At 46.9% G+C, this 27147-nt stretch overlaps 1 protein-coding gene across 2 annotated transcripts in view; it reads left to right on the forward strand.

Moving 5' to 3' along the window:
• The window catches only part of RIMS4 (regulating synaptic membrane exocytosis 4), a 64298-nt gene that overhangs the window by 17408 nt on the left and 19743 nt on the right, over positions 1-27147 (forward strand). The window contains exon 2 of one of the 2 annotated variants that reach the window (XM_043602293.1): positions 23417-23558. In XM_043602293.1, the coding sequence (XP_043458228.1) occupies positions 23417-23558 (142 nt within the window). The remainder of the gene's footprint in view (positions 1-23416; positions 23559-27147) is intronic. The other variant, XM_043602294.1, reaches the window with a different exon arrangement.

Genomic DNA, 27147 nt, shown 5'->3' on the forward strand with positions numbered 1-27147 from the left:
AATCATTAAGTCATTTTACATTTTTTAAAAAGTTTATTTTTTTTTAAGCGAGAGAGAGCATGCACACAAGCAGGGGAGGGGCAGAGACATGGGGACAGAGGATCTGAAGCCCCTCATTTTTCATTTTTAATAATCATCCTCATCATGGGTTGCCTGGGTGGCTCAGTTGGTTGAGCATCTGACTTCGGCTCAGGTCATGATCTCTCACAGTTTGTGGGTTTGAGCCCCACCTTGGGCTCTGTGCTGTCAGCTCAGAGCCTGGAGCCTGCTTCGGATTCTGTGTCTCTCTTTCTCTCTGCCGCAGTCCCCACTTGCACTCTGTCTCTCTCTCTTCAAAAATAAATAAACATTAAAAAAATAATCACCCTCATCATGATGGTAAATGTTTATTTTTTTTCATACATGCCAGGTACTCTGAACACTTTACCTGGATTATCCTATTGAAACATCAGAATATGAAGGTGGCAAAATTGTCATACCCATTGTACTGATGAGGAAACTGAGGCTCAGAGAAGATAGGTTCTTCTTTGGCCCAAGGTCATTCAGTAGTAAAGTCAAACAGGCCTGCCTGGCATGTGAGTCTGTTAGCTTAACCACTGCTCTGCACTGCCCTTTGTGATTTTTGAAAGCATTCTTTATGCAGCCAACATATTTACTGATCCTTGCTCCAGTGTGCTGGGTACTTGAAGGTAGGACAGGGGCCTCCCTCAGCAGAGAAGGAGAGAGGAGCAGAGCAGATAACTGGGTGACCCCATTGAACAGGGGGTGTGAGAAGCTGTTTACCAGGCTGTGTAGTCAGGGAGGAGCTTCCTGTGGTTTCTTGATGTCTGGGGGTTGGGGAGGTAGGGTAGGGAAGGTAGGTGCCTCAGGAGGATGTAGGGCCAGAAAAGAAGTGAGTGGTTAAGAAAGGCTCTAGTGCCCTGGCCCTTCTTGGAGACTAGAGCTCTGTTGTCCTCTTCAGGCCTCCTGGGCCCTTGCTGAGAGGGGCGGGACTCACTGCCCACCCCCAGCCACCATCCTCTGTAAAGGTGGAAAAATCATTTGCTGTGGTTTTGGCTGGGACGATTTGGGACCTGGCCCTCTGAGCCCTCCCAGGCTGGCCCAGACTCTTCACGGGGCTCCTGCTACACTGGGAGTGGTAGAGTCACCACTTGTCATTTTAATTTTTTAAAACAATATTGTGTGTTCACTAGTTACAAACACTTGTACAGTTACACTAGCTGACATTTCCGAGCACGTACCACATTCCAGCTGCTGTGCTAAGATTTTACATGCGTTACCTTATACAGTCTTCAGTCCTGTTGCTATTCCCAGACTCCCCCCAAGGTCACAACCTAGCAAACAGCAGGGTCGGTTTCCTTGGGTCTAACATCCTCAGTCTGTGCTATGTGTCCCCATGGTGGAGATTTTGAGAAACATGCAGAGAAAGCACACAAAAAGAAAATAAAGATGCCTCCGATTCTGTCATCCAAAAGCAGAATGTTTTAACCATTGGGGCTGTTTGTCTCCAGTTGTGTGCGCGTGTGCCTGTGTGTGTATGTGTGTGTGCAGGAATGTGTGTTTAAACCAAGGCAGGGTCATGCTGTGGTAGTGTTTTTGTAAACTGAAGCCACTGTTTAAAAATCACCTTAAAAGGACCTTCGCAGGCTGGTCTCCACAGGGACACTCTGATTTCTAGGATCAGGTCTAGAACCGTATGATTCGTCTGTAGACCACAGACTTGCCAAGGCCGGCCCAGGGACAGCACAAAGGCAGCTCACCCTAATAGCCACGGTTCGTTTCTGTTCCTGCTTTTCGCTCTTGTTCTTGTAAAAGATAAATAAATAAATAAATTTAAAACTGACAGACTTACCCAGGATTTTATTCCGTGCCTGGCCCCGCATTTAAATGCGAGAAGCAGAAGGCTTGTGAGCTATAAATAGCCCAGGCCGTTTCTGAACAGTGGCAGGGAGAAATTGTAGGTTCTGTTTCCTCCCAACCTGGTGACCTGGATTACTTCCTTCCTGCCGCCGTTGCTTTCCTCCCCGCCTCCTCTGCCCATCCTTCATGGAGCAGCGCAAGGGCCTCTCGGCAAGAGTGCAGTGAGCACCCAGGCCAGGCCCCGGGTGACCGGCACACGGACTTGAGTGAGCCACCAGCCCCATCACAGCCTGGGGTGGCTCAGATGCCACAAATACAAACCTTGTCATTGGCAAGCCCAAAGAGGGGTCCCTAGCTCTGGGAGTGGGGAAAGGTGTCCTGGAGGATGGGATGCTGGAGTTGGGAGGAGGTGGCCTGGGAGGAGGCGGGGCGGGGGGGCGGGTCTCTGGGGCCACACAGGTGCTTGGCGCAGAGCAAGGTTTCATTATTATTAAGCGATTGCATGCTTCTTCAGGGCACATCCTAGCTTCCTTTGGTGGCTCCCATGGCTTCTAGCATCCAGGATCGTGGGTGAGGAGGGCACTCAGCATTTCACTAGTCCAGTGATTCCCAATCTGCTGGGTACGTGTTTTCCATCTGACACCAGGATCTTGAGCTCCAACCCAGACTCAACTAAAACTTTCAGATAGGACCCAGAAATCTATTGCTTCAGAAGCTCCCCAGGTGATTCTGATGTTCAACCACATTTAGGATTTGCCATACTGATCTAGTCTCCATCTGGGGGCTGCCTTGGCCCCCTGTCCAGTCTCCCTTGGATGACAGTGAGGGAAGTCATAACCTCAGGGCAGTTCCTCCCATTGACTGGCAGCTCGACTGCAGAATGTCCTTCCTTTGTGCCCAGAGTCACCTTCACCATTAATCCTAATACAATGATGATACTGAAAATCAAATTTGTACAGCCCTTTGTTGTCTGCAAAATACTTATTTAATTTGAGAGGCAAAACCTACATAGATTTTAAATTCAGAGAGACCTGCATTTAAACCTTCCCTCTTTTTTGTCCTACCCTACTGGATGTGTCCTTAAACAAATGAATCTCTCCATGTCTCAGTGTCCTCGTCTCTTAAATGGAGATGATAACAGTATCAGGTCATTGGAAGGATCGAGTAATGTGTGATATGGGCTCAGGACAGGAGTAAGGCACCTACTTCATCATCATCATCATAATCATTATTATCATTACTACTGTTATTATGTGAGACATTTACATTCAACATTTAGAGTGCTTGATACGTGCCCAGCCCTACTGTAGGTGATGTGGTACATGGTGAAAAAGTTCTCACTAAACGGCAGTCACCATCAGTATGGTTAGTGTTACTGAACCTTACAAATAAGTTGCTGGAGCAGGTAGTAAAATCGCCCACCTTTTACTGGTAGGAAGATGAAGCTCGGAGGGTTGGAGGAGTTCCTCAGGTGATAAGAGACGGGAAAAGAATTTAATCTGTGTCTTCTGCTAATTCTTTTTTCTCCTACCATCAGCAGGCTTTTGCATCAGACCCTATGGGAAGGAAGGAGGGAGGAGAGGGACAATGTGCACAGGGTTAAGTGTCCCCCACCACACACACACTTTAGCCCCCATGATTTCCCTGGTGCTGGGCAGTTTAGGGACAGCTGTGTAGTTTTTTATTTTCTTCCTCCGCAGTATTCCACTGGAAAAATCTAGTTACGGTGCCTTTGAGCATCTTGCAGGGATAAAGGAGTCCTTGGGGAGAACTGTAGGGCCTCGCTGCTCAGCCGGCTCTCCTGGGTTGGATTCGCAGCCTGATTGGGGCTCGGGTCTTCAGATTTGCTCTGGCAGCTTCCGGTGCAGCCGACACCTTGTCCACTGTCCGCAGTCCCCACTCCACCCTGAGTCACTACCGGGTGCCCACTGCATTGCTCCCCTGAGTCCAGGTCTGACTCATTTGTTGGGTCCAAGGCTGGCCCTGGCCGGCTGCGGAGTGTCCCCTACTCTTGGCCTCCTCGCTGTCCCGGCAAGGTGAGCAGGCATTTCAGGCACTGAGTTCTCTCTCCCAGGGGGCTGCCGTTCAGCCTGATCTGGATGAAAGGCCCTGTCTCCTGGGAAAGAAACCACAGACATCAACAAGAAATGAGAAACTCTGTAGTTAGAAGAGGGTCCCTGTAGTCAGACATACAGGTGTGTTTGTTGCTGGCAAGGTGGGTCCCACGCCAGTGACTTCCGTGTCTTTAATCCTATATTAGATGTGGATCTAAGCTTCCCTCCTGTGAGCCTTTCTCTGAGATCGCTTGCTTTCTTGTACAACCTCAGCTGCCCTGTTCCTGCCTCCCCTTCCATCCACTTCACCGATCAGGCAAATCTCATTTCTAGGAACCTCTGACAGTGGGAAAATCCTGGGTAAGGAGTCAAGAGACCGAGTTCTAGACCAGTGCTGTCCAGTAGAAATGTCTGTGATGATGGAAATGTTCTATATCTGTACTACCCAAAATGGGAGGCACTAGCTACATGTGGCTGTTCAGCACTTGACATGTAGTTAGTACAACTGAGGAACCAAATTCTTAATTTCTAAAAGTTTTAATTAAGTGGTCACATGTAGGTAGCGATTACTAGGGCAACACAGCCCTAGACCCAGCTCTATATGTGCTGAGCTGACACCTTGAGCAAGTTTCTTCCCCTCTCTGGGAATATGAGGAGGTGCAGTTAGAGACACCAGATGGAGACTATCTGGAGTAGAGACTGAGGTCTGGGGTCAGCTAGATCTGAGGTACATTCCAGCTCTGTCAAAAACCAGCTGTGTGGTCTTGGGCAAGTCACTTAACCTCTCTGTGCTTCAATTTCCTCATTTGTAAAGGGGGCATAATAACAATCATCTCACAGGGTTTACATGAGACTTACATGGGATAAAACAAGTCTACAGGTGCTTCACTCCTGGTAAGCTCTTGACAAATAGAAATAGTTTTAGCTGGGCTCCTATAAGAGGAGTCCATGTTCTCCTGCTTCTTTGGACATCTCTGGCAATTCTGCTTTTGCTACAAATGTTTAAAATGCGCTTACTTTCAGGGCAGAGGTTTATCACCTTGAACCTATTTTTTTATTTTTTTAAGTTTATCCATTTTGAGAGAGAGAAAGCATGAGTGGGGTAGGGGGGCAGAGAGAGAGAGAGAGAGAGAGAGAGAGAGAGAGAGAGAGAGAGACAAAATTCCAAGTGGGCTCCATGCTGACACAGTGCAGAGCCTGACACAGGGCTCAAACCCACGAAACTGTGAGATCACGACTGGAGCTGAAATCAAGAGTCGGACACTTAACTGACTGAGTCACCCAGGTGCCCCTCACCTTGAACCTCTTGAAATTATGTGTAGGTCGTGTCATTGTGCATCTGTACTTTTTTCTGGAGAAAACCAGGAGTTTTTAAAAAGAGAGGTAAACGGCTTTCAAAAGATATTCATAGGAGTCCAAGAAATGTAAGAACTCGGAGAGGGAAAGAAACTGTACTCATGGTACTTGTGCAAAAGGCTGGTGTGTTTGGGAAGACAGAGGATTCTGGCCCCAGATTGCCAGTATTTTTGTCCCAACCCTGCCATTTCCAAGCTGCATAAATCTTGCTGAACTTTAGCTTCCCCATCTGTAAAATGGGGATAAAATAGGGCCTCTTTCGTGTGTTGCTGTAGGAAGTAAGTGAACCTATGTTCGTTGTATAGCATAGCATCTGGTGATCATTGCCTCGTGAATGCTGGCTGCTTCTAACATCATCATCATCATCATCATCATCATCATCATCATCACCCATTGTTTCCACCCACTGGATGCCAGGCTTGATGTAAGCAGTGTCTGTCTGCCAAAGTCTGCCCCTCCTCACCCACCACATTGTCTCAAACTTCATCTCATACCGCTCTCCCTTGCTCATTCTGCTCCAGCGGCTCTGGTCTCCTTGTTTTGGGGACATGCCTGACATAAGTCCACCTCAGAGTGTGTGTGTTTGGGGCATTTTCTCTCCAGGTATCCATCTGACTTGTTCCTTTACCTTCTTTGGGTCTTAAACCAGGTATCATGATGAGGCCTCCCGGGCCAGCCACCTCCACTCATCACCTTCTAGCACCCTCTGTATCTTCACATATTTGGGTGGTTTAGTGTCTCCTTTCCTCTCCTAGATTGGAGCCTCAGGAGGGCTGTTGCTTTTCCTTCTGTTGTTCCCTGCTCTGTCTAGCTCCAGTGCCTAGGATAGTCCCTGACATTTCGATGGGCTTAGAAAAGTACTTGGAGGGAGAATAAATGAATGATTCGATCTCATGTAGTCTGAGATAGGCTCCTGTAGGATCCTCAAGCTCCAGAAAATATCTCCTATGTAATATTTTCAATCAGCAAATATTCTCTGAATCCTCCTCTGTGCCAGAGTAGGTCTTAGGGTCCAGGGATAGAGAGATGAAGTTGAGGAGCTCACAGGTGTGGAGGTGACCACAAAGTAGTTCCCATCCTCGCAGTCACCTCAGTTGTAACCACAGAATTGTGCTACGACACCAGGCTCTGTCTTCCACCCTAGACCGGGAGGGCCTGGTGGACAAGGACCTCCATCACCTTGCTCTATGCTGTGTCCTCAGCGCTAGTATGAAGCCTGGCTCCTGTATGTGGACTGGATGCGTGAATGAGCACATACAGGGTGTAGTGGAATAGGGACTGGCAGAGGGTCTGTGGTTGTACCAGGGCGGGGCAGAGCCTCCCTCACATGGAAGGCGAGGAGTGTTCTCCTGTCCCTTGACAGCCTGCTTTGACTCTCACTTGGCCACCAATGCTGCGACTTGGGAACCATGGGAGGGCGGTGGCTTCTCCTCCCTTAGGAGGCTGGGCATCCCACCGCAGCCCTTCTATATTTCAGCCTCTGCCTGAGCCTGTCCTTGGAGTTAAAAATAGCCAAGGATAGGAGTGCAAGGACATGCTGTCCTTCTCTGCCATGGAGAAGGGATTCTGCTACCATGTCTCAAAGGGGGCTGCAGGGGGGCAGATTTGAGAAGCTAGTGGCTTCAAGATTTATCCCTTCCTGCCCCCTTGAGGACAGGCACAGACTTCTCTTTCCCCAACCTGGGATTCCTCTAAATGGGCTATGAAATGTCACAGCTGGAGGGTCTCTAGGGGATAGGCTGATAGTGGCTAGAAGCCCATCGCCTCCAGTCCTGGGACCTTGGCAGACATCACCAATCAATTAAGGCCCCTCTTTCCTGGGACCATGGCAGGCATCACCAATCAATCATAGCACCCTTTTCTGCCAAGTCCAGACACAGTCTAAGAATTCTTAACACAGAGTATTTTAGGCAACAGTACCAGAGCTGGCAAAAAAGACAAAACAAATATATCATTGTAATCTAGTCCAGTCCCTTCATGGTGGGAAAACTGAGCTCAGAGAGGGGCAGAAATTTGTCTGATGTCATGCAGAAAATCTGTGGTAGAGCTAGGACCAGACCTAAGAGACCTAATTCTGCTGGGGCTTTTTGTTTTGTTTTGTTTTCTGTTCCCTACTGCATCTTTTTTCTTTTTTTTTTTTTTTAATGAGAACTAAAGTGTGTCTGTCCAAAAGAAAGTTTTTTCACTAGACTGCAAGCCTCAAACCTCAAAATTTTATGCAACATACTGTGTATATGTGCTGACAGGTACTTTTCTAAGGAAAGAGAGAATAAATAGCTTTTGTCAGCTTCTCAAGAGACTCTTTGCACAATCAGAAAAGGTGAAGAAATCCAAAAAGAGTGAGTGGAATGGGCTAAAGTGCTACTCAAAATGTGGGCCACAGATCAGCAGCATTGGCCTCTGGTGAGCCTCAGACATGCAGAATTCCAGGCCCCATGCAGAATTCATTCTGCATTTTAACCAGTTCCCTGGGTGATTCATTTGCAAATTAAAGTTTGAGAAGCTCAGGGCTGGAATTCGGAAGCTCCACCTTTGGTTTTCCGAAGCGTACCTGCTGAGTACCAGGCATCTTTGCAAGTCTGTAAGGCAGACCTGATCTCTGCCCTCATTTGAGGGAATAGAAAGGAACTGAGGTCCCTTGGCCAAGATGGAGCCCAGCGGTGCTCAGCAGCTCTGCTAAGGCCAAATCAAGGGAGGCATTTGTTTAAACTGAAGATAAAATATGGCGCTTCTATCCAAGGAGTATGAAACCCCAGCAGGCATTAAGCAGGTGTGGGGAGCAGGTTCTGGCCTGGAAAGCCTCGGTGGGCTCCTGGTTAGCTTCTGTCCTGCAGAGCATGCAGAGGGGGACTGGATGTTCAGCAGCCATGATATTTGGATGAGCTGAGCAAGAGCTTGAGACCAGGTTTACCAGCAGCCTCTGGCGCTGAGTAGCTCATCTAAGGTGAGTTTGCTCTGGGGAGGGCTGGTGCAGGTGATTCCAGCTGGTTCCAACTGGTCTTGGCTGATCCTGGTTAATTCTTCTGAGTCTGGTAGGCTCTGAAATAAGCTGACCATGTGTAGACTGAGGAAGGTGCCCGTGGGGGGCCGGAGGCATAAACAGAAAGCTTGCCCTGGTATGGCTGGGAGTAAGGGATTCCTTCCCCTCTCCCCTATGTGTTCACTGCATTTCTTCATCCATGTGCCTTTGTGGGGATATGAGTGTACATGTGTGCTTTGAAGATGGAATGTCTGGGGTCCAGAGTGCACAGCCTAGACCTCATCTGGCTTCTGCAACAGGCTTCACATGCTGGCCTCTTGCTCAGCTGGAGCCGTTTGCTGCCTCTGTTGAGGCCAGTCCTGACCTGAAGAAGCATTATCCACCACCATGCTGCTGGCTCCCTGTGGGGGGGTCAGTATAGAATAGGGGTTAAGAACAGGGCCTGGGAAAGGAAATGGGTATATATACATATATAGAGGGAAAGATATAACTACATGCCATACAATTCACTGCTTAAAGTGTACAGCTCAGTGGTTTTTAGCATATTCACAGTTACACAGTCATCACCAGAATCAACCAGAGAACATTTTCATCATCTCTCCCCCCCCAAATCCTGTAGCCATTAGTACTCGCTCTCCCATCTCTCCTCACCCCTCACCCCACTCCCTAGAAATAAATAATCTTTCTATCTGTATAGATCTGCCTATTCTGGACATTTCATATAAATAGTCATAGAAAATGTATTTTTCATGATGCTTCTTTCATTTTGCATATTTTCAGGGTTCATCTGTGTTGTAGCCTTTATCAGCTCTCCCCGTTCCTTGTTACAGCTGAATAATATTCCACTAAATGGGTGTAATAGATTTTGTCTAGCTATTCCTCAGTTGGTGGACATTTGGGTTGTTTCTACTTTTTGACTATTATGAATAATGCTGCTGTGAACATTTGTGTTTGACTCTTTGTGTAGTCTGGGCGGGTTTGTTTTGCATTCTGCCCCTCTATTAACTTGCTGTGGGACGCTGGGCAAGGTGCTTCAGTTCTCAGAGCCTTGGTATTCTGAGAGTTTCTGGGAAGTGGGGACACTGCCATCTATCTCAGAATCTTGTTGATCGTAGTGCCTATAATTTCCTGAGTGCCTTTATCTTCCCATGGCAGTTACTGTACATATGTTATGTCATTGAGGTCAGCCCCACTAGGGGCACGAGGGGATTTATTTCACAATTAATGTGAATCTGAGCTAAAATAGGCTAACACACTGCCTTGTTATAACAAATCATTTGGTGGCTTTGCAATGTGTGTACAAGGGAGAGAGCTCCCCTATCTCCTCTATACCTTTGGCCTTTTTACATTATTAGGGGATAAATGTATCTGTTCTTTTGTGTAATCTTTAAAGTTTTTAAATATATATAGAGAAAAGTACAGTGGCTAGAAGAGATGTTTTGTGGTTTCATTATTTCTGTTTTTCCTCTGCCATGGAAATTAGCATGTCCCAGATAGGGCTTGCTCTTTCATCCTGGATTCCAGAAGAATTCATGGGTTAGAGCCACAGCTAACTAATAAGGGATGTTTAATATGAGCAAGCAGTAAACCTTTGTTCTATAAGCGACTGAGATTTGGACATCATTTGTTACTGCAGCATAATCCAGTGAGAGTTGATCAATATGACCACAAGAAGTGCGTTCTATTATTATTTCTATTTTATGAGGGTCTGAGTCTCAGAGAGGTTCAGCAACTTTCTTGAGTTTATTCAGAAAGTGGCAGAGAGATGCTGCAAGTCCTGGACCCAGTTATTCTGGCTCCCTAGCCTGTGTTCTTAAGAAGACAGAAGTATGTAGGCTGTGTTTGGTTAATGATGAGTAATCCAGTGTGGACGGAACACCTGGTATGGTCATGATGTAAGACTTGTAGTATAGGTTTGTGGCAGAGTCTGGAAGCCTTGGATGGTATGCGGATTATGAGGCTTCCTAGGGCCAGATGGGACCACAGACTCCACTCTTTTCCCACACCCCAGCTTTTTCCAGAGCTTGCTCACCTTGTCCTAGGGGCTTTTGGAAATGTCTTCCTGGGGAAAGGCAGCCACTTGTGGGGACTTATCTTCCTTCCAATGATTGCTGAAATACCTCTTCTCAAGAAAGTCTTCTCATGCTGGTAAGAATACAGTGAATGACTTTCCCCTGACCATCCATGGTAAGTGTAGGATCTCTTCCCCCAAATGCATTTACTGTGCATTCAGAGTTCTTTGTCCTCGGTTAAGATTTTGGTTCTGCATTTTTGCCTTCTTCCTACATACTTGTCAATATGGCTTTCAGTTGTAAACTCCCAGAAGGTAGCACTTGCGTCTACAATAAAATCTTCCTATGATTTTGTTTGCAACCAAGTATAATTCAGTATTGAAATAGTTCTTCTTACAACCCAAGCACTACCTCTACTATTACTGCTGTACTAATTACTCCTCAGTTCCCATAGTACTATGTGTATATCTCTGTCCTTGAACTATTGTATGTTGTAATTATAACAGCGTGTGTTATAATTGCCCATTTACTTGTCTGTCTCCCGATAGACTGGGAGTTTCAACAGGGTCTGGATTTAATTCGTCTGTATTATGAGTCTCCTGCACAGGCCCTGGTACTGAATAGGCACTTAGTAAGAGTTTGTTGAATGAATGACAGTTACTTATCTGTTTTCTATCCCTTCCCCCTCCACCAACTGTAAGCTCCATAAGGACAGTGACTGTGTCTTCTAATCTCCAAAGTCACAAAAAGCATGGGATAGGAAATGATCTCAGTCAATGCATATTTCATTGGACAAATGAGAATAATATTTTCTTCCAGAGGCATAACTCTTTAGAGATACAAAGCACATTTGTATGCTTTATCCAATTAATTCTCTCAAAATCTTTAGACCCTCCCTATCTGGTGTTCTCAAATCCTTATCATGTACCCTTTGCCTTCCTCACTCCCACCAGTTTCAGCTCTGTGTCTTTATGATCTGTCCCTCTTCTCCCTTCAAATCTTGGAAAGAGTTCTGAGGAAGTCACACACAATGTAAAGTGAGGCTTCGTACTGCCAGAGGGGACCACAGCCTCTACCTTTTTTCCCACAACTCAGCTTCTTCCACAGCTTGCTCGCCTTGTCATAAGAGCCATTGAGAATGGTTTCCTGGGGAAAGGCAGCCACTTGTGGGGACTGTAAATTGTCCCCCTAGTGTAAAGCAGCCTAAAGGGAAAATTACATTCTGGTCTGCACTAGACCAAGATCATTCTCCTACTTAACAGCTTTGCCATCTTGGGCAGGTTCATTAACCTCCATGGGTCAACTCTGGTTGTGAGGATTAGATGAAGTAGGTTGAATGCCTGTTGTAGGCTCTGGGAGCTCTGTAAGTGGGAGTTCCTGTCTTTACGTGGAAGGGTGGAATTTGAGGCATCAGTAAGCCCTTGGAGGGAAGGGTGGAATTTGAGGCATCAGTTAAGCTCTTGGAAAGGAATCGTGACTTAAAAACAAACATGGGTTGGGGTTGCTTTGTTGTTCTGAGATCTCCCCTCCCTGTGTGCTGCCACCTCTGGCCCAGGCAAGCCAAGGACTCAGCACCTGGGTCAGCACCACGGACAGTTCCCAACACTTTGGGCTGCTCGTTCCTGTTCCGCATTAGGTTTTCAACTTCAGGTCACAACTTCATTTTTGTACCACCAAGACAGATATAACATGTCAGAATTTTACTGACTTGCCATCAGTTGTCATTCACATCTTAATTTCAGAGATGTTGAAAATGTGTGTCTTAGAATCAATGAAATAATGACAATATATGAAAGATGGTATTAGTGAGCTATTGGCCAATGACTCTTGAAGAGGTTAATTATAATAGCCAGCATTTGTTGAATGCTTACTGAGTTCCAGGCCTTTTTCACCCCTCCGTCTTCTGTATTGGGTGCTGTCTGCCCTTTATACATTGACTTAACAACTATTACATTTGGGGAATATAAATGTGAGCCAAATAGACGGTTAATCAACAGTTTTCCCACCATCCTTCTTCCCAAAATATTTTAGTTCTGAGCCTCATCTCTTCAGAACATTGCTTCTTGCTGAAGGATAATCTCTGTTAATATTTCCAGTCCACATCATGCTTAATCCATTTAAAAAGCATTTTAAATGCATGTCCTTAATGACCCAGTAGTTTCCCTCCTAGGTTTGTGCCCCCCTCCCCAAAAGTGCACAAATAAATGGTTGCAAAAAGACACATATGAGAATGTCTTTGGCAGAGCTTTTTGTAATATCCCCAAACTGGAAACTACCCAAATATTCATCAGCAATAGAATTTTTATATATTCACACAGTATAAGACAATAAAGCTATGAGAATGAACTGCACTGAAACAATGTGAATGAAACTCTCAAACATAATGTTGAATTAAAGAAGTTGACACTAGAGAATATATACGAGACAATTCTGTGTATACAGCAGTACAAAAGAGGGATGCCTCAGTGGCTTAGTTGGTTAAGTGTCTGACTCTTGATTTCAGCTCAGGTCATGATTTCACAGTTCGTGGGATTGAGTCCTGTGTCAGGCTCTGTGCTGACAGGCATGGAGTCTGGTTTGGATTCTGTCTCTCCCCCTCTCTCTGCCTCTTCTCTGCTCATATGCACTCTCTCTCTCTCTCTCTCTCTCTCTCTCTCTCTCTCTCTCACTCTCAAAAAAAAAGTACAAAAGATGCAAAACCAACCTGTGGTATTAGAAGTCAAGATGATGCTACTCTTGGAGAAGTAACCATTACTCATGAGGGGCTTCTGGGGCATTGGTAATGTTCTGCTTCTTGATCTGGGTGCTGGCTCCCTGTGTGAGTGTACTTTGTAATATTCATCAAGTTGTACACTTACGATTGTACATCATATAATTGTACACTTTTCTGTATATATATTATACTTTAACAAACAGTTGTTTTTAAAAGCATCTTTCTCCAGAAGAGAAGGGAATGGTAAGAATTTTATATGCAGGATGATTGGCAAGACATTTGGGGGTAGTTGGTCACATGGGATGTTTGGAATTACCTGAATTATTCAGTGTGAATGGAATGGAGAGCACATTGGAGAAACAGGAAAAAATAGGCTGGAAATGTAGATTGGGACTAGATCTGAAAGGCAATGTGTGTTAAGCCCTTTAGAATTTATTCTGCAAGCATTGAGATACCAACGGAGGTATGTATGTATGTATGTATGTATGTATGTATGTATGTATGTATGTATTTTAGAGAGAGAGCACAGGTAGGGAAGAGGGGCAGAGAGAGAGAGAGATAGAGAGAGAGAGAGAGAGAGAGAGAGAGAGAGAGAGAGAGAATCTTAAGCAGGCTCCTTGCTCAGCACAGAGCCCAATGTGGGGCTCAATCCCAGGACCCTGGGATCATGACCTGAGCCAGAATCAAGAGTCAGATGCTCAACCAACTGAACCACCCAGATACCCCATTGGAGGTTTTAATCAAAGATATGACATATTCAGGATTAAGTTTTAGAAAGTTCATGCAGACCACAGAGTGGAGAACTGGCAGAAGAGAATGTTCTGGTGCTCAGACACCAGTTAGAGTAGAGACTGACCACCTGACCAAGCATTTCAGGTACCTGGGGAAACTACAGATTCACAGACCCCACCCTAGGCCTACAGAACCAGAATTCTAAGGAGAGGGGACAGAGGAACCTGTGTTTTAACTGAGTTCCCAATGTATTCCAAACTGTCGAACCACCACTGACCTCCAGGCAAGTGTTTGGGAGCCTCTAAGTTAGTTAACTACTGCAGTAGTCCAGGCAAGAGAAGGTTAGGGGGTGAGCTAAGGCTATGACTCTGGTAATGTAGAGTAAGACTGAATTTGAATTCCCAAAAGGAGACATGGAGACACAGTTTACCTAATTAACAAATACTTATATGTCATTTACTAAATAGCACTTCCTATGTGCCAGACCCCGTTCTAAGTATTTTTTTTTTACCAAATATTAACTTATTTAATCCACATAAACATATTTTGAGGTGCATACCATTATTTTCTCTATTTCTTTGAATAGAAGGAAACCAAGATACAGAGAAGGTAAGTAACTTGCCCAGGATCACATTACCAATAAAGTGACCAGGGCAAGCTCTACAACTCAGGCCATGGTTTTAACCACTAGGCTTTGCTGCTTCCTGAACATGCTCCAGAAATAGTGGCAAATGGCTGTTCACTGTGAAAAGGGGCTGAGAGGTTGGCAGTTAAGAAACCTGAATTCTAATTTCAACATAGTCATTGACTCATGTCCCTCTGTAGACTTCAGTTGCCCCTCTACACAGGAAGACGTTAGTCTGGATGACCCAGAAGTTCCCTCCAAATGGAATCTTCTCTGATTTCAATGGAAGGAAGATTTTTACAGCTGCAGAGAGAAGAGGGGGAGGTAAAGAGCCCTCAGTCAGGGTTTGTGCTTCCTTGACCTGGTTTTGGAGACACAGCCAGAGGCAATATCAGGGCTAAGGAGGTCTGAGTGCCTGCATGCCACCTCAGCCTTGATTTTCAGATGAGTTTTAAGACGTGGGCAAGAAAGACATGTGAGGCTGAAGTCACTTAGGAATAGCTAAGCCAGGGAGAGGTTGACCATGGAGGAAGAAGAGGCAGCACCCTCCAGGGTATTTGTCTCAGAGGAACAAAAGAGCAGTAGCTGTGGGCAGGGGAAGCAGTGGGCTCAGGGGCCATGGTATAGCTCTGATCCTAGTTTAAAATAACAGACTGACCCAGAGCTCTTGTGTCTAGGGAATTTCACAGACTATGATATGGACCCATAGTGGGCCATTCACAGAGACAAGATTACACTCTGGTCAGTGACATGATTAGGGATTTTGCAACCTGGGGACCTGGATTAAGTCATATAACCTTTCTCAGCTTTGGGTTCCTCATCTGGAAGACAAAGCTGTAAAGATCCATCTTTGGTAAAATGTCAAAGTGGAGAATAGTTGTATTCTCTGTTTCCTCTTCCTCCCGCCACCACAGTGCTGAAATCTCTAGCGGTTGAGAATATAAGATTGTTTTTCACACATACCTGGGTTTAAAGCCTAGCTCTGTCTTGTCTGGTATAACCTTGGACAAGTTCCTGATCTGTTCTGAGCTTGGTTCCTTTTTGTAAAATTAGGATAACAATTCTTGACTGTCAGAGTTATGGTTAAATTATCTATCTAGTGCCTGGCACAGGGTTAAGTGCTATAAATAATGGTATCTACACTAATAATTTATCATGATGATAAATCATTATGATAAATAAATCATTTTTATTATCCTGTTCCTTATGAATGCTTGATTTTTGGAAAAGGTACATTAAGCACATATGAGTGAAACTTACTTGTTTGCTTTATTGGAGAATTTGCATTTTTCTTGGGGATGCATCCTAAAAATAAAGCCAATTCAATTAAACACTATTAGTGGGGAAAGGCAATGTTGGGTGCTGTCCTAGGTGCTGAAGGGTAGTAAGTGAGGAATGAGCTTACACTGTAGATGCAGATATCAGCTAGATTGAGTGAGGACTGTGTTTCCAGGTTCAGTGGAGTAGGTACACCAGTAGTGAAGATGAAGTTCTCCTAGGACTCAGGGAGTCTGATCAGGGAAATCTTTGTGGAAGATATGGCATTTGAATCCTGTGGTAAAGCTTAGTGAATTTAGTTGAGTGGTTCATGAGAAACATGGTTATTGGCATTAGAAAGACCTGGCTTTGAATTCCAGCTCTGCCATTAGTAGGTGTGTGTGTCCTTGGGAAAGTTCCTTAATTTTCTGGATTCTCATTTTCTTCTCCTGTAAAATGGGGCAGTAACTATTTCACTCATTGTTTATTGTGACCTTTAGATGATGCCCACTTAAAACATGTGGCATAACATCAGACACAATGGTAATAATAATAATAATAATCTTTATCAAGTGATTGCAGTATGCCATCGCCCACCTAGGACATCCCAAGGATTAAATGTTTGTATCATTACATTACCTAATTGTTATATTTACTCTTTGCAACAGCCCTAAGAGTTTGGTGAGTGCCGAATAACTCTATAGGTATTATTTAAAGCTTAGCTCTAGAGAATGGTTAGAATTTTAATAGGGCAGGTGAGCAAGGGAGGAAAGTAAAGGAGAGAAAACCAAGATGAGGACGTTACTGAGGATGTACCTAAAGTAATGAGGCGCCCAGCTGGGCTGGGGTGGGAAGATTGTGAGGGAGACCAGTAGCAGATGGGCTGGGAATCTGATAATGGAGTCTTGAATGCCTGGTTGCAAAGGTTGAACCTAATTTGGCAGGCAACGGGGAGCCATTCTCAGGTTTTAAATAGGATCATGGCATGATTGAAGCTGTGATTTATTTATAAATTTAGGTTTTGCCTTCATTTACATTATAGAATTAATACATTTAACTATAAAAAATTCAAGAGACATAGACACATACAAAAGAGAAATAAAACTTTCCCAACATGCTGGTTGGAGTGTGAATTGGTACAACTATTTTGGCAAATCATTTGGCAGCTGAAAAAATTCTTGCCCTATGACCCAGCAGTTCTGTTCCTAGGTATATATCCGAGATGCATGTGTGAATATTCCCTAAAGGCCAAGTGCCGAAATAATCATAGCAGCATTATTTCTAATAGCCCTATGCTGGAAAAAAAATACTAAACAGTACAGTGGATGAATAGATTGTGGTATATTCATACAGTGGAATACTATATAGCAGTGATAATAAGCCGTCTACAACTACACACAACATGAGTGGGCCTTACACAGTCAACATAACACCGAGCAGAAGAAGCCGGTCCACCCCACCCAAAAAAATGGCCTTCTCTATTTATAAAGTTCAAAAAACAGGCAAAACTAATATCTGGTGTTAGAGATCAGGATAGTGGCTACCCTTGTGGAGTGAGAGAGACCAGAAGACATCACAGTGGGCTTTGGGGGTCCCTGCAGTGCTCTGTTTCTTTATCTGGGTGCTGATTATACAAGTATGTTTGCTTTGTGGAAGTTCATCAAACTGTACACTTTGGGTTTGTGCACTTTTCTGTATAGATCTTACAGTACTTAGATTTAAAAGTTCCAGAAACACATCTTTCAAACCCCTCCTCTAACAGTTATTCCCCATTAACAGTTTGGTTCATATCCTCCCAGATTTCCTCCCAAATATATATGAGCTATCTATAGCTTTACAAAAATGGTATTATGATTTACATAGTGTCCTGCAACATACTTTGTTAACAGTATGTTGAGGCAGTTTTTCTGTGTCACTGTATGTGTAGATCTAGATGATGTTTTTAAGATTTTATTTTTAAGCCATCTCTACACCCAATGCGGGGCTCAAACTCACAATCCTGAGATCAAGAATCACATGCTCTACCAACTGAGCCAGCCAGTCACCCCTAGATGATTCTTTCTAACTATTTCACAGTATTTTATTGTGCAGATATATCATTTAATAAACCGGTCCCCTCTTCGTGGACGGTTAATTCCAGCATTTCGTTGGTGTAAATAATACATGGGGAACCTCTTCATGCATATCTTTATGTACTTTTGTGACTTTTTGTGTAGAATAAATGAGTAGGAGTGGAGTATCTTTGTCTGAAGTGGTAATTTAAGATAGTTAATCTGTTAATGGCTTGTTGGGTGGGTGAGTTGGAAGCAGGGAGACCAGTTAGGGGGCTGTTGACGTAGTATAGACTTGAGATAATCACAGTGGTTGGCTGTGAAAATGGACAAGAAAGGGAAGAGATAAGAGATATTACAGGGAAAGACCTTATAAGACCTGCCATTTGATGAGAGAGGAGGAAAAGTCAGAGAGGTCCTGAGGTGGTTTTGGGTCTGGGTGGCTGAGTTGATTGGGGGAGGTGGGACCAGGGATGGGTTTAGTTTTGGCCAGGTTGCATTCAAGGATCCTGCTCAACATCCAGGTAGCGATGCTCAGAATACAGTTGGAAATATTGCTGTGAACAGAGTTAAAGGCTACAGGTTGAGGGTGGGATTCATTTGCATAGGGTAGTGCTGAGGTTGTGGGAGGGGATTGAAATTGACAGGGGGCAGAGTTAGAGAGAGAGAGAGAGAGAGAGAGAGAGAACCCAAGGACTGAATGGTGAGGGCCTCACATATAGGGATGGAAGCAGTAGTCAGAGAGACTGGAGGAGATTCATAAAATTTACTATCAAGGAAGTCAAAGAAGAGATCTGAAGTGGCTGTTGTTCAAAGGATGAAGTAATCAGTAGCCTACGTTAGTCTCCCTCCCACTGGCCCCCCCAATGGGTGCTGTCATTACATCTTGTACTTGGTCTTCAAAGCATTTAACACACTTGTGATTAGTCAATGTGATCATCTGTTCAGTGTCCAACACCCCCTCTGAACTCTGAGCTCTGTGGAGGCAAGGACCGCCACTCCCATCATACTCCCTCCTGTCTCCAGCATCAGGCACGGTGTTTGGCACACAGTGGTGTTGGTACCCCAAGCTGTTGCTGCCTCCTGGCAGGGCTCCAGCTGTTCACACTCCACGCCACTATCCCTGCTCTGCACAGGTTGAGAGAAGAGGCACTTAGGACCCTGTGGGAGAAAATTCAAGCTGCTCAGTTCAAGTTTTGGGTGCAGCAAGTGTGAGTGGGTAGCCAGAAGTGGGTCATCCAAATTCCCATTTATTTGTACATTACAGTAGCCAGCCACAGTTGGTTCCCAAAGCTTACAGCACTCAAACTCCAGGCCTCTCCAGTGGGTCGTTTGTGATGACCGTGGACAAGGTAGCCTGTCATTTGTCCCCCTTAACCATCCCTTTGGAAAGCATGCCCTTCTCCATGCCTGCATTCATTATGCAGCAGCTCTTTTTATCACCACATTCATGAAGGAAATGGTCTTTCCACTGTGATGCTGGACCCCACCAGTGCAAAGACTTCTGAACTTTGACTTTCTTAGGCTGCTAGTCAAGGCAGGTGTCTTAGGTCAGATTTCCCCAAAAAGGACCGTGAGATAAGATTCGTGTGCAAGTGATGGAAATGCCCCCACAGGAGACCTGGAAGCAGGAAGCATGCAGGGATGTGGAGTCAGGCAGAGCCCACAGAGGGCAGCTTCAACCCCTCCCACAGTGTTCCTCTGGAGCCTGTTATGCCTCAGAGTTGTTCTGACCTGAAGCAAAGGACCGGAGTGAGGGTTCATTCTCCTGTTCTATCTGGTCTTTGATGAAGGGGATCACAGGTCATAAACCCCCAGGCACTTCTGCCTCTGTCTGTGTGGGGGAAACATGGGCTCAGTAGCCCAAAGGAAGACCGAGCAAACACAAAAGTTGGCAGGTGGTGGCTTTCAGAAGCCAGTGTAGAGGGGCCTCACAGAGGTGGGATGAAGGAAGATCTGTGAGATGTGGGTGGTGCTTCAACATCGTCTGCTACCACGGCTCAAGCCAGGCTCTGTTTCTGGGACCCAGTGGACCCGAAGCAGAGGCTGAAGTTCCTGTCTTGCACCGGTGTGTGCTTTATCAGTGGAGACCAGCACTTAGAAGCACATTTTGCATCTTCATGAAGGCTTCCCACTGAGCACAAAGGCAGTCAGTAAATGTTGAGTGAGTGGAAGTGCCATATTTCAGGAGCTGGGGGCTGAGGTAAGGCCCTTGTACTTAGTCATGAGCAGTCACTGGAGACTGGTTTAGTACTTAGTCATGAGCAGTCACTGGAGACTGGTTTAGTAAGCTGTGTGAATGGAGTGGAAGCCACACTGCAAGAGATGACAGTGTGTGGTTGTCTGTGTTCTCTGAAGGAGTTTGTTGGTTGAAGGGGGTGGTGGAAGAAGTGAAGCCTCGAGCAGACTTGCAGGAGGAATGGAAAGAGCCAGAAGATGTAGAGGTGGCAGAATCAAGGCCCAGAGAGGACAAATGCTAAGAGGAGGAGTTCTTGGAGAGGGTGGGAGGAGGTGGGATGAGGAGAACAGGTGGTTGATCAGCCTTGGCCAGGAGAAGGGTTACCCCTTCCTCCCAGAGAGGAGGGGAGGGGTGAGGGGCATGTTGAAAGGTCTAAGGATGGTGAAATTTGGAAGTGAGAAAGAGCAAGTCAAAGAGACACATTCTTTCAGCACAGTGGGAGAAAGGTCATTTGTTGGGGTGATGGGGTTATGGGGTGGGAAGTGTGAAAGCATTGGCACAGTCCCTTTGGGGACCTTGACTGAGTCACCAAGGGATGGCCATCTAACCCATGAGGTTAGATGGACATTGTTGGTGTGGTTGGGTACCTGACTGGGGACTCCCATGGTGGAGATGGTGGCAGGTTGGAGGAAAATGCAAGATAGTTGGCATGAGCACATTTGGGGAGTGTTAGGTCTTTCTCTGCAGTCACGTGGCCATTTTTGTTTTGTACCTACTGTGTGCCAGGCTCTGTGGTAGATGTTCAACTGCTCCACAGGGTTCAACTGCTACCTGACTCACCCAAGGTCTAGCAACTAGTGTGTGCAGAACAGAATTCTATGCCTGCTCCATCTGATTGCAAAACCAGCCTCACCGAGGCTCATACAGGGTACTGGATGTGAAATGCTTTGGTGCTACAGAATGCCACAGCACGTGAAGCACACCTTTCCAAACTTCCTCCTTAGCCCCTGTGGGGACTGAGTTGTTGTGTCATGCTTTGGTTCTTCCTTTTCCAGGAGAAATGTGTCAGACCCTGGTGGTGGGGGAACGAACCAGTGTGGTGCTCTAGAACAGGGCTCAGTGGGGAGGTGGAAAGCCCAGGCAGGTGTCTGTAGCCTGCCTGCAGGGTTCCGGGTTGTGGGTTTGTATCCCCAGTGTGAGGGAGTGGGGTTTGTCCCTGGACGTAAGTCTGCACTGTGTGTATGTGCAGTGGGGGACATCTCTCTGTGCTTGTGAGTGTGCATGTGTGTGTTTCTGAATCTTACTCTATCTAAGCACCTGCTATGCACAGAAACACAGAAATGGTTGGGTGGGATGCAGATACAGCTTAGGGAAAGAACCAATTGTGGAATGAAGGGAAGCACAGAGACAGGGACACATGTGTTCAGAAACACCCAGGTGATACACACCCAGAAATGCACAGCGTCAGTTTCTCTGTGTGCTTTTGTGAGTGGGTTGCCATATACTTCTTATGGATGTACATCTGTGTGACTGGCACATACCCATTTAGTCTCAGAAACACAGAATGGTAGGTATATGGAGACTCATGGCAACACACAAATACAAACACTCAGACATACATTAACACACTGTCTTTGCACGTATATTCCTGTATTTGTGTTACTGTGTGTTGAGTGTGTGGACATCTGTGCGCCTGAATAATGCAGATACATGTGGGAGACAAACGTGGGCACACACTCTGAGAAACACACTGTGTGTGTGTGTGTGTGTGTGTGTGTGTGTGTGTGTGTGTTGTGTGTGTATCTTTTAAAGTCAAGGAGGAAAGGAGAAGGGATGCCAGGAGGCAGCCACCAGGAGGCGTCCTGGCCTTGCTCTGTCTCCTGGCATGCAGACCCGAGTCCCCCTACCTCTTGCCAAGCAGAATGATGGGATTTGGGTGGCACTGCTTCACTGCAGTGGGTTGGTCAGCAGGCGCTGAGAAAGCCCCTGAGGTGTACGAACTCATCCCAGACTTTGTAGAGACATGGGGAAGATCCCCCTAAAGATCTATCCCCACCTCCAGCAAACCCACAGTGCCTGCAGGGAGGCAGGAGTTGTAAAGCTTACCCTGATCACCAGGCTGTGGAGCATGGAACAAAGAGACTCTCCTGGGGTCAATTCCTGGCACTGTTGTTCCCCATCCCCCCCCCCAATCCACCTTTCTAAGTCTTGATGGGTGTGGACAAGTGGCTTAACCTCTGTGTCTAGTGTCCTTGATGCTAACATGAGAGAGCAGACCCATCTCCTCACGGGTGGTTGAGGAGGAAGACCACTCTCAAGGCACACATTTGTTCATCCAGCAATTATTGAGCACCTACTGTGGCTGGATCCTCTTCTCAACCCCAGGGCTTCGACAGTCAACAAAGCAAAGCAAAGTACCGTGTCCTGATGGAGTTCACCCTCTGCGGGAAGGAAGCTGGTCAATAAATCAACAATGTACAACATATCTGGGGTGGTGTTAGAAAGAAAGCCAAAGCAGGATGATAGGACAGAGAGGGGCAGGGGGTGTGAGGGGCCAGGAAATAGTCAAGGAAGGTCTTGGATAAGGTGATTGATTGCAGAGTGGAAGCAAAGGAGTGAGCTACTGGCAGAGGAGGAGATGTTTGAGGGGAGGGAGTAGCAAGGGCAGAGGGCCATTTGTCATAATAAGCCTGTTCTCCCATTTTACAGTTGAGGAAATTGATGCACAGGGCGGATGAGTGATTTGCCCAGACTCTCACAGCCAGTGAGAAAGAGATCCAGGTTTGAAGCTGGACAGTCTGGTTTCAGAGCCAGTGGTCTAAATCAGTGTCCTCAATCAGGGGTGACTTGCCCCACGCCCAGGGGACATTTGGCAGTGTCTGGAGACATTTTTGGTTGCCACAACTGGACTGGAGGGTGCTACTAGCATCTAGTAGGTAGAGGCCAGGGATACTGATAGACCTTCTATAATGTACAGGAAGCCCCTGACAACACCACTGTATGCCATCTAAATTGCCAGTTGTACTGAGGTGCAAAACCTGGTCCAAATCCATGCAAAGCACTCAACAGAGTATGGCATGTAGTAGGTGCTCAATAAATAGGAGCTGAAGGGGCACCTGGGTGGTCAAGTGTCCTACTCTTGGTTATGGCTCAGGTCATGATCTCATGGTTCATGAAATTGAGCCGTGTGTCAGGCTCCATGCTAACAACTCGGAGCCTCCTTGGGATTCTCTCTCTACCCTCTTTCTCTCTGCCCTTCCCCTTGCAAAATAAATAAACTCTAAAAAAACAGTAGCTGAAGAGGAAGAGGAGAAATGATTTGTAGAAAGTTGCAGGGGAGAGATGGATTCAAGGAAGAAAAAGTACCTGTAAATGAATGCGTTAGTTAACGGGACTCATGTGACACTGCTTGTTGGGTGGGTATGAAGGGCATGGCTGCCCCAGGAAGGGGGGTACAGGTGGGGCAGGTGGTAGGAATTTGATGGTCTGGGGGTGGGGGCCGACACCAGCCACTGTAACACTAACCAGATGACTTGTCTCTCTGTCCCCTTCCCATCCTGTGTCTCTTTCCCCATCTCTCTTGGCCTCTCTGCCCAGAAGGGGACAGCCGGAGGCTGAAGGGGGCCATCCAGAGGAGCACGGAGACCGGCCTGGCAGTGGAGATGCCCAGCCGGACACTGCGCCAGGCCAGCCACGAGTCCATCGAGGACAGCATGAATAGCTACGGCTCCGAGGGCAAGTGAGTGTGGGGCCAGCCTGCTGCCAGCCCTCCTGGCTCTCGAGAGCCCTGTGGCGTGGGGCGGGCAGGGCTGAGCTACCCCGTCCAGGAGCCCTGGGTCAGCCTCAGGCTGGTCGGGGCATTGTCTCAGCACTCCTGGTAGTCCAGAAGGGGGGTGATAAACAAGGAGCCCCAGTGGTGGAGCAGCGTGGAGCAGATTCTGGGGCCCAACTGCCCACTGGCTGCGTGATCCTGGGCAAGTCCCCTCTCTGCACCTCAGTTTCCTCATCTGTAAAATGGGGTGCTCGTACCAGCCTCAGAGGGGTGTTGTGAGGATTCAGTGGGTTAATATTTACAGAGAGCACAGGACGGTGTCGGCACACGAGTGCCACATGTGAGTTCTGGGAAATAAGGGTGTGGAGAGGGGTCTTATTATGAGTGTTACTGTGTCATCTTCACTTTCTTAGTTTCTTAAATTACAAGTGGTTTTTAAAAATACATATTACTGCTTGTTAAGGAGTTTCACAAACATCGAGTCATAGAACATTGGGTATGACTCCCTCCTTGCCAGCACCTCTCTCCCCTGATGCATCAGAATCACTGGGCACTTGCTCCCCATACGGGTTGCAGGGGCCTGTGCCTGGAATCAGGGTCTCTGGGAGTGGAACTCAGGAACTCCATTTTCTAAAGGCTCCCTGGGGGAGGACTAATCTTTCCCCAGGATGTTCTCCTGTCTGCAGCAATTATGGACCTCTTTGAGAATTTTGGGAAAGTTGTTGGCATGCACATGCCCCCTAACACACACACACACACACACACACACAGACCTACATCCTCTTTTCATACCTGTAAGGGGTTCCCAGATTCCCCTAAAGCCCATCTGTGGATCCCTAGCAATGAAACTTTGCTCCAGAGTGATGATCAGTGTACCCAGAGAGGTTCAGGAACCTGTTCTGGGTCACACAGCACATTAACAGGTGTGGAACTCAGGAGTCCTGACTCCCAGTGGGGACTCATTCCATGGCAACACATTGCTTTCTTGTCTTAGCCATCCTCAGCTGGGGAAGGGTAAAGTTGTGCCAACCAGTACAGCGGACACTAGGCACGTGGCTATTTAAATGTAAATTAATTAAAATTGAATAAAGTGAAATAATCTCTTTTTCCATCACACTGGCCATATTTCAGGTGCACAGCAACACGTGTCCAGAGGCAACCGTTTGGGACCGTGCAGATATAGAGCCTCTCTGTCCTCAGAGACCATTCCACTGGACAGCACGGGCTAAGTGGCTTGTCCGAGGGCAGGGCAGGGGCTTGGCCACCACCTCCTGCTCTCCTCTCATTTCTGACGCTGCCTCCCAGCTGGGGGTTCCTGCTGGCTGGAGGCCTTCCCACCCCCAGCCCCTCCTAAACTGGGCATCTCCGGCCTCTGTGAATGGCCTTGCCTTGGCAGATGCTGCCGTTCCACCCACCTCCTCGGGAGGCTTTCCGGAGGGCGAGGAGAGGAGGAGGACAGGCGGAAGGGAGGGGAAGAGGAGGAGGAGGAAGGGAACAAATGTTTTCTTTAACCTGAGAAACTTGGCAAGGCAGCCAAACTTGGAGGAAGATATTCTAGGCATCTGGGTAGTAGTGGGTCTCTGCTGAGTTTCAGGGGGTCAGGTTTGGGTCCTAGTCCCTGGCTCTGCCACTGACCCCCAGGTGGCCTTGAGCACATCTCTCAGCCTCTTACGCTTCAAGTCAAGACTCTGGAGTCAAACTGTCCTGGTTTGTGCTTCATTTCTCCTTCTTTTTTAAAAAAAAAAATTTATTTTTGGGAGAGCACAAGCAGGGGAGGGGCAGAGAGAGCGGGACAGAGGATCTGAAGCAGCCTCTGGGCTGACAGGCTGACGGGTCGCGAGCCTGATGTGGGGCTTGAACTTACGAACCACAAGATGGTGGCCTGAGCTGAAGTCGGACGCTCAGCCGACTGAGCCACCCGGGTGCCTCTCTCATTTCTGCTTCTTCATAGGTGTGTGACTTTGGTGAAGTTACTTTACTTCTTTGAGCCCAGTTTCTTCATCTATGGAAAGGGGACAATGATAGTATAGACCACTAAAAGAGTTGTGGTATGGATTAAATGAATTAACACATGTGCAAGCGCTTAGAACAGCGACTGGTACGTAGCATGCACTATTAGTCTATTATTATTGTCTATGATTATTGTTGTTGGTTGTTGATTCAGCCCCTGTTAATTGGGTATTTTGCTCCTTGTGGCCAGTTGCATCCTAACGGATACAGGGAGCCACCCCCGATGCAATCATGTCTGTAAGTACTTAGCACAGAGCAAGTATGGGGTTGATGTTGGCTGTGATGGTTTTGATTATCAAAAAGTCTGGGGTGGATATCGTGCATCCAGCTGAGGAAGGACTAGGTGGGTTGGAGGATGCAAGTTCCAGCAGAGGGGAGACTCTTGCCCTCCAGAGAGGGTCTGAGTCTTGATGGAACCCGGCCAGGTTCTACGCTCCACCTGACACCTGGGCCAGGAAGGGACCTAGAAAGAACAGGTGGGGGCATGGAGCTGTGGTTGGCCTCCTCCTTGTTCTGGAGGTATTTTGGGCGCTGGTGGGACCCAGATGCCAGGCTCTGAAATAGGAGGGGGTGTGACTGTCCTCCCCTTGGGCTCCTGCCAGCCCAGCTGAGGCTTACGAGGAGCCAGTGTGCTTGAGCTGCCCCCGCGAGCCTGCGGCCCCTGGCACTGCTGGGTCCGTCTGCCCATGCGCTGGATCACTGGGCGTGTGTATTTCTGCAAGTGGCCGCAGGGGGTTTTATTTTGGCAGTGATGATCGAGTACCTACAGTGTGCTAGGGCCGGGCACCTGGGACACCCTGGCCTGCACTGACCAAGCAGTTATCAGTGAAGTGAGAGCTGCAAAAGATGGGCATAGAGAACTTGGAAAGCACTGCCTCCTAGCCAGGTCTCTGGGCTGGGGAAGGGGTGCATGTGGGTGGGGCCATTCTGTCAGCGAAGATCCTTGGGCTCCAGGTTGCACGATATTAGCTGACAGTGACGTCAGCACTCGCTGTGCAAAGTGTGGCCCACAGTCCAGCTGCATCAGGGTCCCCTGGGAGTATGTTAGAAATGCAGCTTCTCAGGCTCCACCCCAGACCCACTGAATCAGAATCTGAATTTTTACAAGATCTCCAGCTGGGTCGTGTGTACATGAAGCTTGAGAAGCCCTGGCTTAGTGGTAATAATGTTCTAGAGCTAACCCTTATGGAGCACTTGTTCTGGGCAGGCACCGGGCAAAGTGCTTTTACGTATAACAGCTCATTTAATCCTCACGACAACCTGATGATACTGAGACTGTTCATGTCCCCCATTTTACGGACGAGGAAAAGGAAGCCAAAAGGGTTAATTAACTTGCTCAAGGTCACTCAGCCAGTAAGTGGTTTTAAATGCCAGCCTTCAAATCTAAGCTTTGGAGTCTGCCCTTAACCTTTACACTTGACTCTTTCCCTTACTTAATGGTTGCATCTATCAAGATTTCTGAAGGTGGACGCTTCTAGGGTGGTTTGGTGGCTCAATGAATCCCTTCATCTTTTCCCTGCCTGGGTCTCAGGGTGTCGGACCAATC

This window comes from Prionailurus bengalensis, chromosome A3, assembly GCF_016509475.1.
Source record: "Prionailurus bengalensis isolate Pbe53 chromosome A3, Fcat_Pben_1.1_paternal_pri, whole genome shotgun sequence".
Taxonomy (NCBI): domain Eukaryota; kingdom Metazoa; phylum Chordata; class Mammalia; order Carnivora; family Felidae; genus Prionailurus; species Prionailurus bengalensis.